This window comes from Lynx canadensis, chromosome B2 (genome assembly GCF_007474595.2).
Source record: "Lynx canadensis isolate LIC74 chromosome B2, mLynCan4.pri.v2, whole genome shotgun sequence".
Classification (NCBI taxonomy): Eukaryota; Metazoa; Chordata; class Mammalia; order Carnivora; family Felidae; genus Lynx; species Lynx canadensis.
The window spans coordinates 125,508,123-125,522,197 of record NC_044307.1 but is presented as its reverse complement, the minus strand read 5'-3'; the positions used below and the strand labels follow the sequence as shown (position 1 = coordinate 125,522,197).

At 44.2% G+C, this 14,075-nt stretch overlaps 1 protein-coding gene across 6 annotated transcripts in view; it reads left to right on the top strand.

Annotated features, from left to right (window-relative positions):
• NHSL1 (NHS like 1) overlaps window positions 1-14,075 on the top strand; it is a 132,899-nt gene that overhangs the window by 110,943 nt on the left and 7,881 nt on the right. For 3 of the 6 annotated variants that reach the window (XM_032593256.1, XM_030316450.1, XM_030316451.1), the window contains 3 exons: window positions 3,814-3,945; window positions 9,869-13,093; window positions 13,617-13,749. In XM_032593256.1, the coding sequence (XP_032449147.1) occupies window positions 3,814-3,945; window positions 9,869-13,093; window positions 13,617-13,749 (3,490 nt within the window). The remainder of the gene's footprint in view (window positions 1-3,813; window positions 3,946-9,868; window positions 13,094-13,616; window positions 13,750-14,075) is intronic. The other 3 variants (XM_030316445.1, XM_030316448.1, XM_030316446.1) reach the window with 3 other exon arrangements.

The window sequence follows — 14,075 nt, the reverse complement described above, 5'->3', positions numbered from 1 at the left end:
TAAATGTGGCCCTGGGTAAGGAAACAATGACGTTTCCCTTCTAAAGGGCTGTTTTATGTAGTATTTATGGAAGCAAAGAAGTAACAGTTTTGTGATATTTTTGAGTGATAGATTTTCTTGCCCTTTTGTCTTCTCAAATTGCTTAAACTAAGAATATCAAGTGAACTAACAGTAAGGATTATGAAAATACTGTTTTAAAGTTAAGAGGATGGTCAAGTCATATTTTGATCCTCATAATTTGAATTCTATAATCTTCAAATTCAAGTTCTTTTGGAATATTATGCTCAGATTTTAATCATCTGTAATATTTAAGGGGACAGATAACAAGGTACATGAAGCTCAAAGACAGTATTTCATGAACTTAGAGGAACTGTTAAAAGACGCCAGAATTTTCCTGCTTTATCAGTTCCGTACCTCATAAAAAAGGTCTGTGGTTTGGGAAGCATACCAAGTGTAAAATAGATGTGTTAAGAGTTAACGTTGGACAGTGTATTCAAGAGAAACTGGTTGCTATTATAAGCATTGATAACCAGCCCTTACAAAAGCATGGCCTCTAGGGCCAGAACCTAAAAAATATCAGGTGACCAATAAGGCTGAGTTTTCATAAAAAATTAGGATGAAAACCCATAGCACCCTTGCTGTATTTCTGAAGCTAATGCTGTGGTCTGCTGTTAGAAAGGTTTTTGTATTTTGATAGTTAATGCAGACTTTAAAAAAAAAAAACAAACCTTACAGATGTTTAAAAATTACACTTAAAATAAAAATTACATCTATTTTGAATTCCTGAGAAATTTAGTAAATAAGTGCATGAATTATTTTAAATTCCAGGTACATTCTCCCACATTGATTGTATTTAAGCCTTAAAGGAATAGCGTAGTATTTGATTCCATTTTCTTTGCAAATAACGTTGATCTTCCCAAATGTGATTCTCATGCACCTAGATCATATTTTTTTAAGGTTATTTTTAGAAGTAGCTGTGTTTCAGAATAAAGTGTGTTTATTGCTTAATGGAATATGTGGACACAAATTTTCTATAAGAAAACGCATTACATTATTTGATTGATTAAATGCAGCAGAAACATAAATTACATTATATATGATTAGATGCCTCCAAAGTAATATTGTAAGATAAGAAGATTGTGCTATGAAATATGGCAGTCCTTAATGGAATTAGGATAAATGCATTATCCTGAGATCAGGAAATTTAAAACAGAGTAACTATACAGCCTCAGAAATAATCATTTGCAATGAAATGCATTGTAACAACAGAAGACATTGCCATTTCTTTGAGCTGCAATTCCCTCCTGTTGATGACTAAGTAGATATGAATTACACAGAGTTTAAAAGGAGGCCTTCAAATGCCACATAGGAAAGGCAAATGACAAAGAAGTGAGCAAAATGAGTTATGTCAAAATGCAGTTTATTTTTAATTGAGTGATTAACATTTTCAGAACTGTAATAATCAAATCTAGTATCTAGTTGCATGTGTGTTGATCCAGCTTCTGGATCATGTGTTCACATACATAAACATGCATTACATAAAGATGTTAATTTTTCTACTATTCTGATACAAAGAAGCATTAAATTTAAAATTTTCACTTTCAGCAGTCGAGTTGACCTAGGTTATACCACTTCCTCCTCTTTAAATGATGTGTTTCTGCAGCCCTAGAAGGCTTTTGAGACTAAAATATAGCTTCCTGTAGGGAATTGTCATGTGTTCATTTATTTGGATGAACATTGACCCTCCGGTTTGATTTTCAGTCAGGATCCGCAGGGGAAAGAAATGTCGATAAATATATTATTTTACGTCCAGAGTGAAGCCGGCCAGGCATAGCAGCAGAACATTAGCACAATGAGCTGCCAGCATGAAAATCAATTTAATCCCCTCAGTCATAGTCCTGTAGGGACTCATCATGTTCTAGGAGTTGAGGAAGGGAAAAAAAAAATGTTTCAAATGAAATGCATATATGTGTAGGTTTCCTGTTCGCCATGTGGATTAAAAGCCTTCCACCTGGAAGATAAACAGAGTGGTACCATGCTTAAGAGTTTTGGCACACTGACTTTGTACTAATGTCTGCTGTTAGCTAAGTTTATTTCTAAGTAGTAACCATGACTAAGGCTGTTTTTCAATGAAAGGGAGTGAACCAGTGCCTCTCAACAAATATTTATTGAGTAACTACTTTGTGTCAGGCATTGAACTGAGTGACACAGGGGGTGCTAAAGTACAAGAATCATGGTACCTACCTTCAAGAAATGTTTAGTCCACCATCGGGGGCAGACATTTGAGGCCATGATGCAAGATGGAGAGTTTGGCCTTTAATGGCATATGTCTTAGATGTCCATTCTCATGGTTTATTTCTTAATTTCCTTGGAATTTGAGTGGTTTATCTCTTGTTTTTGTTTTTAAGGAAGCAAAAGTAGAGACTAAACGCAGCTATCTGTTGATGTTTTGTCTGTTTTTAATACCTTCATACAAGGAAATTGTTTTCCTCTGCGGCAGGGAACTATGGACCATTGAAGTCATGGCTTGCCCCCTTACAAGCATCATACGTGCTATTGTACTTAGTGATGCGTTTATTACAGTGATGATACCTTCTCGTGTTTCACCATCTTCTCTCAATCATTTCTGGTTTTCTCCATTAGGAACAAAGTTGCAAGCGTTTATTTGTGTTTGTTGCTTCCTACATGAAATGTGCTTTGATCATTCAGATCTTTTATCCTCTGTTTTGCTTTAAAGAAGTTTCTAATCACAGTTTATTCCTACTTAAATAGAGGGTGCCTTGTTTACAACATACTCACTTTGTGTGTCAATATTGCTAAAAAGAGTGAATGTTTATATACTTCTTTTGGTACAACATAGGCATGATGGGAGTATATAATTTGTGTGTATATGTATTTTTAAAATCTCTTTTTGAGGAGAATAACCATTTAACAGAGACAGTGCTACAAAACTTTCTTTAATTAAACTGGGAAAGAATTTAAAGCAGACCAGTCAGTAACTGCTACTTTATTATTTTATGGTTTCCATTGGTGTGCTAATCACACAAGTTCGTACGTTAGAGGACAAAAAACAGTCCTGTGGATATGGCATTCTAGGTTTGATTGCAAAACTACCTGAAATGTCTGAATTAAGATCAATTGCCAAAAGTGACCAAGAAGCAGAAAGAAAGCAGTTCAGCTTTAACAACAGCAGTGCTACTGGGTCTCATTGTGGTAAAAGTACTTTATCATTATAAGGCTTCTTATTGGTCATTACAGTTGTGTCTACACCATAACAATTACCGCAGCCTGCCCAAATGGTCAGCCTCCTTGACAGAAAGAGAAAGCTCTGCGTCCAAGAATTCTTGATTATTTGTATCCTCACACAGGACAAGACATCATATTGCTCTCTAGAGAGAACACATGAATACAATAGGTTCATTGCCTTCACCACACCCTACGCTGATGTGAAGAGTGATTTTGGTGACGATAGGGCCTATGTAAAACACTTCCAAAATGACCCATTTTTGTAAATAACAGAGAATCACTCTTCAAGTCATGTTAACAAATTTGCACTTGTTACCCCAGCTCATGTGCAAATGAGACCAAGGTGCTTCCTTTGGAAGTAGACCGGAAATGAAAAAATAGCCTTATGACGATAATGTGCTTTCCTTCTTTTTTTTGGCCTTCAGCATTCATTCATCATCATATGACTGGCTAACATCATTATTAATAACCTTCTTATCATTTTACAACAAGCTTCTCGAAGAGAGTGCATGGTGTCGGCTTGCTTGAGAATAACATTGCTTTGCTTGTTCTACTACTCTATATTAGGGGAGAATTTCGATCGCCAGGCCAGCCTTCGGCGGTCTCTAATTTACACAGACACTCTGGTAAGACGACCGAAGAAAGTCAAAAGGAGAAAGACTATTACAGGAGTCCCTGACAACATACAGAAGGAGCTAGGTATGGCTCATCAGAACTGTATTCTGTTGCCCCTCGTTACTGCTCGGCATTACTACGCTAACCTCATTGTGGTGCTTACGAGATCAATACATTCTGATAGCCGTTTGGTGCCCTCAGAGGGCCAGCTTCTCTCCTGAGTGCAGCACTGGGTACAAGTCTTAACATCCCCTGCAGATGATTTGTTGAGTTTTGGTGAGGCGGTTACAGGAAGAGCTTGTATAAAGACTGTCAACTGGGGTGATAGACATTTACAGTAATGTCAGCATCTCCATGTGCCTTGCACATTGGGTATTTCCACAATGAAATTTACCTTTCATTTAGATTTTAAGTTTTCATAAAACCAAAAACTCATTCTAGGACTCCAGATAATGACTATGGACTTCATTAGTTAATACTGACAACGGGTGATGGCCATTTTGTCATCAAAGAGACATCAAGTGTGAGATAATTAGTAAATTTCAGTACAACAGAAAATACTCATTTATGTTGGATAGTGCCTTAATGGAATGTCCAAGGAAACAGTTTCATAGGTTTTTAATTCAATATTTTTCAACCTGTGATAAAAACAGAAAAGAAAGGACCCTCCCCCCTCTTTTTTGGTGGGGGGGCTAGCGGAGAAGATTATTTATTTCATAATTCACTTATCCATATTATTTCTGCTTATTTTTATAGATGCTTTGGGTAACCCTCTCACTCTCCTCTTTCTATATTCCCTTCCTCCTTTGGTTTTCAATGGGCTCATTGGGAATGTCTACACAGACAGCAGCGCACGCTGGGCCGGGGCAGGGACTCTGGCGCCAGATGTGTGGATTTGAATCTCAGCTCTGCCGCTGACGCCCGGGGTGGCCTCAAGCTGGTTACTTCACCTGCCCGAGTCTCCTTCCTCATTCAAATAATGTGGTTGTTGATATTGACAGAACATACCTCATAGGGTTGTCTGAGGATGTCATGAATTCATACAGGTGAAGCACTTGGTGCCGGTAGGTTCACTATAGGTTAACATAAAAGCTGCTTTTGTAATTACCGTAGGGAACTTAATACTACCTATCTTGAAATTTGCCTCTTTCTCTTCAGCCAACCTGTGGACTTATTTCCTCATAGTTGCTTTCACCTGATGTTTTTACTTTTATTTGCTTTTGAAGGTTACAGTCTAGATACTCGGGATAATTCTTTCGGAACTTGCCCCGCAGTCTTTGAGTCAAAATGGGTTTATCCTAGCTCTAGTGATCTGTTATACTTTGAGGTAGCATTGCCTGCTTCAGGTTCCAAGTGCTACAGACATTGTTCCTATGTGTTTTTTCCCAAAACACCTGCTGAAATGCCCTGTTTTAGGGACAGAAGGCTCACTCTTCTTTACCTGGCATTCTCTCTTTTACTGCCACCCAGTTCTCCGACATGTATGTTCTGCCTTCTAGACTGAAGCCACAGTGGGACAAGAATAGCAATGCTTTGCTTTTGCTCTAGGTAGTTCCGGTGACCCAGGTGACATACAAGTGCCCGTCTTATTTCATAACACAGGGTCTTATCGCAAACAAAGGTGAGATTGCATCCACAGGGTTTGAGAAATCTGTCTTCCGTCCGTGCCCCTGCATCTGCTTCCAGATCTGGGCCGGTCCTCCTGGATTTCATTCTTTCAGACTCTTTCTCTTTTTTTCTTCCTTTAGGTGACAGCTAACTTATGTGAGAAACTAGTACATACTCTTATGTTCAGTAGATACTTAATGGGCTAATTCCTTACAGCACTGCAGTAATGTTTATATTTTAACTGGTCTTTTAGGGGACATTCCTTAACCTAAAGGAGTGACTTTAAAGACATGCCCTTTGTAAGATAACAAGGTTGATATTTCAGGGTAGTCTACATTTTAAATGGCTGTGCAACCAAAATAGGTAGGTTTTGGATGGCTTTGTGCAAAGAGTATAAGAATAATTTGACTCAGAAAAACATATACATACACACAAGTATTCAGTGTGAATTATCTCTGTGTCTCCCCCTGTTCACTCCCCCCTCCCCCCCATCTCTCTGTCTCTCTCTCTATGTATATATGTAACATGATTTCTAGAACCTCAGAGATAATGAAATTTATCACTTTTATTACTAAACCAACCAGTATGGAGCCAATAACTCAGTTGCCTCTTTGATCTTAGTGGAATGATCTGATCAGCTAGGTAAATCAGGTCTTCTGTAATTGTATTTTTAAAATCAGTAATTGAGTCCCTGGGGCCCATGCTCCCATCTCTTTTGTATGTGACGTAGAAACACCAACAATGCTGGAAGAAAGGAAATAGCTCTGCCCACATCATTGCGCTGTGGTCTTGGCCAAACAGAGACAGTTGATGTCACTGCGCAGTCGACATAACCTGGATCATAGCTGGTGGTCCACTGAGATAGCTGTATTGAAGTGAGAGCTAGTTTAAAAAAAAAAGAAAGAAAAGATAAGAAACAACTGTACTTTTATAGATAGACTAGTTGAAAGGATTGATAGAGTAAGGGAAAATAACCTTTGAATAGAGTAACATTTGGGGCACCTGGGTGGCTCCGTCGGTTAAGTGTCCGACTTCAGCTCAGGTCACGATCTCACTTGCGTGAGTTCAAGCCCCGCATCGGGCTCTGTGCTGACGGCTCAGAGCCTGGAGCCTGCTTCGGATTCTGTGTCTCCCTCTCTCTCTGACCCTCCCCTGTTCACGCTCTGTCTCTCTCTGTCTCAAAAATAAATATATATTGAATAGAGTAACATTTAGCAGAAAATTTGGATCATGTATTTTCTTCGTTCATTTTATGACTTCTGGTTGATCTTGCCTTTTCTCCCCAATACTCCGTACTTGAAAGGTATCTGGTTTGAAAGCTTATAGACACTTGGTATTTTCCTTAAAAATTAGTCTTTTTTAGATACGAAGGAGAGGGAAGTATGGCTGAGTCAAACAAATTAGATTAAAAAAAGGATATGATTATCTGAAAAGAAAACATTCACTAGGAAAGATACTTCCTGTCCACTAGACACTGCCCAAGTTGCTGGAGATTTGGAGTTTTAAAAATCAAACCAGAGATTCTTCCAGAATTAAAGTTGATTGTGCTTCATTATATGCACTTTTCACTTCAGAAACCATAAACAGTGGACTCTAGAGATGAGTTGTTTTATTTTATTTTTTTTATTTTTATTTTTATTTTTGAGATGAGCCAGTTTGTACTTTGAAGTCAAGCTATGAGATTTACTCTCTAAAGTCTTTATGGCCTAGAATTCGTTGCCTTCCATTTAAGTGAATCGGACAAAATTTCTAATTTTTTCTTTACTCTTATTATCTTATATATACATAGAAATGTATTTGAACAACCCATTATGAGTTTTCATCTTTTAGAATCAGATAGGATTATTTTGTTGGTATACAATTATATTTGGCTCCTGAAGAGTTTGAATAGTCCTTGAACAATATGTATTCCCCAAGCAGAAAAAGCTTCACTTAAAGGAATCCCCCTTCTGAATGATTTTTGATAGTTTGTACGAAGAACATTAAGAACATAAGACCAGACGTGACTTTTTAAAAATCCACCTATTAAACCTTAAATTAACTAGCATTGATTACATGTTTTTTTTGAATTCGACATACCTTGTAGTATTGTGTAATAAGTAGAAGAAAAAATATAATTATTTCTTTATGTTGTAAAATCAGATAAATCCATTCAAGATTTTTAGCAGCACCCGAGAGGTCTATATTTGCAGTCCTCTCTTTTTTTTTAAGTTTATTTATTTCTTTTGAGATGGGGGAGGGGCAGAGAGAGAAGGGGGAGAGAGAGAATCCCAAGCAGGCTCCACACTGTCGGTGCACAGCCTGATGCGAGGCTTGAACCCATGAGCCATGAGAGCATGATATGAGCTGAAGCCAGATGCTTAACAAACTGAGCCACCCAGGTGCCCCACAGATCTCTTTATTTATAGTCTGTTTTTGTTATTGAATTCTGGTCAAGATAGTGTTCATCTATATCCTATAATATGTGACACTTTTTGTACTATGAAAATATTAGGCAGTCTGTTTTGGGAATAGAACTTTGGTGGTCCCTATGATGGATGATATGTGAGTTGTTTTTCACACATGTTTTTTAAAGTCTTTAGAAAAACTTTGTTAATAAGAAAGTTGTACTGGGCTGTAAATGGCGAAGAAATGGTTATATTTCCATTTTCAGAAGCCTAAAATGGTTTCACATTCAGAATTGTTACCTGAAAGAATCAGTACTTTGTTTATGGCCCTTAAAGACCATTAAAAATCTACCACTGATCCCGTGCAAAACGGCTGCAATCTTAGAAGAAAAAGCATGAAAATCCATTGTTCAATGGAATAAGGTAACTTGAATATTTGGAAGCAAACTGGTGGAGCCTTGCAAGTCGATTTTCCCACCTACTAAAATACCTCTTAAAATAGCAAAACCTTCATCTTTTGTTTTCTTTCCTCAAAGTGGATTTTTCTCCTGCTCCTGCCCTTTGACCCACTTCCTCTCTTTCTAAGGGAGAACCTTGTGTGCATGTGTGTGTGCGCACGTGCGCGTGTCTGTCTGTCTTCAGTGAGCGTAACTGGCAGAGAAGTAGGGGGGAGGAAACAGATCCTCTCTGCTAAAAGATACCAGTATAAAAATATTCTCCATCATCACAGTGAAGGAAAAGGCTTTATGCTTTATTCCTCACAGGATGACATCTCCTTTGTGGTTCATACAAGAACATCACTGCCATTTTTGTAATATCCTTGGTATTTGGATGTCCAGTCAGGGACACGTAGTTAGTTCATGTGGGATAGGGAAGGAGTTTGCGGGAATCCCATCACCACTGGTGTCCTTGCCCAGGTGAACAGTGATGCCAGCAGGCACCCAACTTGCATTGCTCAGCAAAGCCCATGATTGAGAATTTTTCAGTTTTTGAAACAGTGTAGAGAAAACTGGTTTTGCTGTTACTTTTCAAGATTTAATGTGTCCTAGTGGTTAGTTACTATGCATGAATTGGTTTCTCTCTCCCTCTCCTTCTCTCTCTCTCTCTCTCTCTCTCTCTCTCTCTGCCTCTCCACTTTGGCTAAATTGTTGGTTTCATGTTGGACTTGTGTTTTTAAGATTCTGTTCCTTTCTAGGTATTTTGAAATCTAACTGTTATCTACACTTAAGGTTTTTTCTCATCCATTTCCCTCTCTGTTTGGCCCTCCTTATGCTTCCCCCCTCCCTGCCCCGCCCCACCTTTAAACATACCTGCTCTCATTTGGTTTTAGAGCTCCAAGAAATGAATAACCCTAATTTGAGGAAATGCTCACTGGATGAATTCTTGCAGCTTTTCCCCCACCAGAACATAACAGATTGCCATTGGATTTTGAATGTCACTGACAGACAGATGACAATGGTCTAAGATGGATAATGAAATGTTTGATACACAGATGGGCCTGTAAATCATTTTTCCCTTGGAATTCCTTCTGACATAAAAAATTAATATAATCAACACTGTTTTCTACCAATATCCTCTGTAAATGGTATCTCTGTAGCCCTACTATTGAACCACTACATTCATTTGTCTTTGGGAAAGATCGTCACAGCTTGACAGATACTCGGCACAGCCACCTGGTGGGTGACAGGCCACCTTGAAATCTTTACCGAAAGGAGGTTATTTGAAAAGTATCTCTTGTACAGAGTGTTCAGCTTTGATCTTAAAGAGAGTAACTGAGAATTCCATATGTAGCGCTCACCCTATAGGAGGGTTTGAAGTACAAATCGAGAGAAGCACATGACATTCATAAGAAGGGTTTTTATTTTTAGGAGTATCAATAACTGTTTAAACTCTCAGGTGCCTACAGGAGGAAAGAAAAACTAAATCGAATTGAAAAAAAAATATTTTTAAGTACAGCAGAGTAAAAAGGGGATGAGGGTATCAGTGATGAACTAACATATTTTTATTTTTAGGTAACAAGCCTCTTTCTGCTTTATCTCCAGCATCAGGCACCGGCCAGGATGAGGTTGGTGCTCACTCAGTGTATACCCCAGACCACTACTCCACACTAGGAAGGCTTGACAGCTCTCGGGCTGCTGGGCAGCGCTCAGAAATGAGGGACTCCAGCTGTCAGACTGAGGAAGTAAAAGTTGTACCACCTTCCATGAGAAGAATCAGGGCACAGAAGGGGCAAGGCATCGCCGCCCAGATGAGCCACTTCTCAGGCTCCTCTGGGAACATGTCTGTGCTGAGCGATTCCGCGGGTATCGTGTTCCCTTCCCGCCTCCACAGTGATGCTGGTTTCCACAGCCTTCCACGTTCTGGAGCAAGGGCAAACATCCAGTCCCTCGAGCCACGGCTGGGTCCCCTGGGCCCTGCGGAAGACCTGGATGGCTCGCGCCCCTACCAGAGTGGAAACCCACAAGTAGATGAAAACCTAGGACACTTAGGAGGTGCCTCGAGGACCGGAACACTTTTGAGGCCCAAGTCCCAGGAGCTGAGGCACTTTGAGAACGTGATTAGCCCAGCGTGCGTGGTTTCTCCTCACGCAACCTATTCCACCAGCATCATCCCAAACGCCACGCTCTCGTCCTCTCCGGAGGTCATTATTATTCACGCTGCTCACAGTCCAGGACAGCTGGACGGTAAGATTACCAGCTCCTGTTCATACCTGAAGGCAAAATCCAGAGAGCACCTCCTGTCCAGGCATGCTAGTAAAGAGGGCCATCAGTCTCACGGCGGTCACTGGACTGAGGGTCACCCCACTGTTCTTTCCCAGGCCCTAGATCCCCATCCCCCCAGTGCAGCCATGCTGTCCTCCCTCTGTGATTCAGCGGTCTCTCTAAATACTCCAGCTAGTCGGGAGAATGGATCCCAAGCCATGACCTACGACTGTAAAAACAACCTGGGCTTTCCAGCGCACGCCCAGGATGTGGATGGCAAAAGCGAGTCCAGTTTTTCCGAGGGCGGGGGGCACAGCAGCTCGGAGCCCTGGGAATACGGCGCCGCAGGTAACGGACGGGCATCCCCACTGAAGGCACGTGCGGCAACTCCCGGCTTCTCCACTCCCGGAAGTAACATGAGCAGCTGCAGTTTGGATCAAACGTCGACCAAAGATGATGCCAGGTCCCTGTATTCAGAGGAGCACGATGGCTTCTACGCATCTATGCACCCCGACCCCGGACACGGATCTGGAAACCTGTGCAATAGCAGCGATGGCTTCGGGAACCCCAGGCACAGTGTGGTCAATGTTTTTGATGGGCGAGCTCGGAAGAGCCAAGGGGACCGGCCGCGTGACCATGACAAGTCCCTTTCGCGTAACATCTCTTTGAAGAAAGCGAAGAAGCCGCCCCTGCCACCCTCCCGGACGGACTCCCTGCGCAGGGTTCCCAAGAAGGGCGTGCAGGCCAACGGACAGGCGCTGAACGAGAGCCTGATCGCCTCGCTCCAGCACTCGCTGCAGCTGAACCTCCCGGGCAAGGCCAGGGGCGGCAGCTCGCCCTCGCAGAGCCCCTGCAGCGACTGTGAAGAGCCCTGGCTGTCCCGCTCCCGCAGCCAGAGCACGGTGAGCGCGGGCAGCAGCATGACCTCGGCCACCGCCCCCAACGTGTACTCCCTGTGCGGGGCCACGCCGTCGCAGAGCGACACGAGCAGCGTCAAGTCCGAGTACGCGGACCCCTGGGGGTACTACATTGACTACACGGGCGCGCAGGAAGACCCCGGGATCCCCGGCGGGGGCTGCCCCGGCGGCAGCGGGGCGCCGGCCGGAGACGGGCCAGCCTGCCAGGTCCAGGAGGGCTCCGGGACCGCGATGCCCCAGGTGCCCGGTGGCGCCGTCAAACCAAAGGTCACGTCACCGGAGAAGTCCCACAGAGTCACTTCTCCATCCAGTGGGTATTCCAGCCAGTCGAATACACCCACAGCGCTCACCCCTGTGCCTGTGTTTTTAAAATCCGCGTCACCAGCAAACGGGAAGGGGAAGACCAAGCCCAAGGTGCCAGAGAGGAAGTCCTCCCTGGTATCTTCAGTGTCCGTCTCCTCGTCGTCCACCTCCCTGTCTTCCAACACTTCTACGGAAGGAAGCGGGACGATGAAGAAGCTGGATTCTGCGCTGGCCTCTCCCCTTGCTGCCGTTCCTCTTCCCCCTCCCCCGCCTTTAGTAGACTCCCCCGAGGGCTCTCTGCCTCAGTCTCCCCTTTTCCCCCCTCCACCACCGGAAGCTCTCACTCCCTTCTGTCCCCTCCCTGGCCAGGGCTTTCCCCCTCCCCCCAGGGCCCTTAGCCCCCTTCCTCTGGGTGCCTCGGCTTCCCTGCCGCCTCCCCCTGCCTCGGTACCCTCCTCAGCTCCCCCGCCTGCCCCACCCCTTGACCCCAAATTGATGAAAGATGCCAGGCCTTCTTTCAAAAAATCTGGCCAGCCCGAGTGCTCCTGGGAGGCCGTTAGGCAGCCCGCTAGCAAAGAGGAGGGCACTAGACCCCCCATGCCCCTGATAACCACTGAAGCATTGCAGATGGTACAGTTGAGGCCCGTGAAAAAGAACTCAGGATCCGAGCAAGCACTGTTATATGAACAAGTATCTCAGGAAACACTAACTCCGGTTGTTCCCCAGTATCATTTAAAGCCATCTGCTTTCCTGAAATCCCGAAATAGCATAAATGAAATGGAGAGTGAAAGCCAGACTGCCTCTGTGACAGGCTCGCCGCCGACTCCTGCCAAGAGCTTGAGTCAGGGTCACCAGGACGGTGCAGCCGAGCGTGGCCTCCCGAGCCGCAGCCCGGGCCGCGCCGCGGAGCCAGAGGCCGGGGCCGCCCCGCTCCAGGAGCCCCCCGGCCCGTCCCCCGGCAGGAAGCCACCCCCCATTTCCAAGAAGCCCAAACTGTTCCTTGTGGTGCCACCTCCGCAGAGAGATTTCACAGCGGAGCCCGCGGAGAACGTGAGCGGAGCATCGCCCAGCCCCACGAGGGGAGAGGCAGCCGAGACTTGTAGAGCCGGGGCCGGTCCAGACGAGACCGGTCCTGGCGGCTCGGATCTCGAGGGAGGGGCTGCAGCTCCCGCTTCCCCCGGCAGAGTGAGAGCCAATGTCCCCATGGTGCAGCCCGATGTCTCGCCAGCCGCCAAGCAGGAGGAGCCAGGTGCCGAGAACAGTGCAGACGGTGGAGGCAGCGCGGAGAGCTGCCTGTCTCTACAGGACGGAGGGCGTGAGTCTGCTTTTCTCTCTCCTTCCCCTCCGACCACATGCAGCCCAGGCAGAAGATAGGGCCGGTGCATGTTCAAGGTAAAGCTAGCCGCATGTGGGCTCATTGTGCTGCCTCACACTTAGGTTACCAACTTGGCATTTTATGATATTAAAAAAAAAAAAAAAAATCTGGATCTGAGGGTAGGGCTTACTGAACGTCAGAAAATAGAGGGGCAGCGTGGTCCGCAGCAGACAGGGTGTTTATTAAACAGCAATGAGTAATCTCCCTTCTGGAGAGCTGCAAAGAAATGTTGCAACAAAATCGGAGGGAGAGATTCAGTAGGAGCCCCGGACTTCAACAGAAGAGAGTGAGCTTTGGCTGTCTTTTATTTGTGATCCAAATAAAAGATCAAACTGCCGACCCCACTGCCTGTCCCGGGGTTCTCACGTTATCGGGAATGACAGGGAAGCAGATGGGGAAGCCTGGTGAAAAGTGCCAATTCAAGTCACTTGTGCGCGTCCTGTATCGGCTTGCTTCCCTACAGCCGGGGTGCCAGAGCCGGACACAGGGGCTGTTTCCTTGGAGGCCTGCGACTTCCTTAGGGAAGAAGGGAGTGAGGAGGTGATGACCCCCAGCAGACCCCGGACCACAGAAGACCTTTTCGCAGCTATTCACAGGTATCCCGAACTCCTCGCTCTTATCGGCGATCGACTCTCTGAGTCTTTCTAAGTGTTTCCTCAGTCTGTCTTCCTTGAGCTTTTTTTCTGTGACCCATTAACTTGATTTTTTTTTTTTTAGTGTGTTTCTGTTTTTTTCTTCTGACTCCCAATTTCTGTTCTCCTTTGTTCCACTGATTTTCATGAAGACGTGGGGACAGGGACTCAATGGGTGCCTTCTGCCCAGCACTGCACTTGCTGGCAAGAAATGCAATGTGTCAGTCACGTGATGGAGTATTTACAAGAACTGGATTAGAGCGACGGATGGTCTAGTCCAGGGGGAAGAA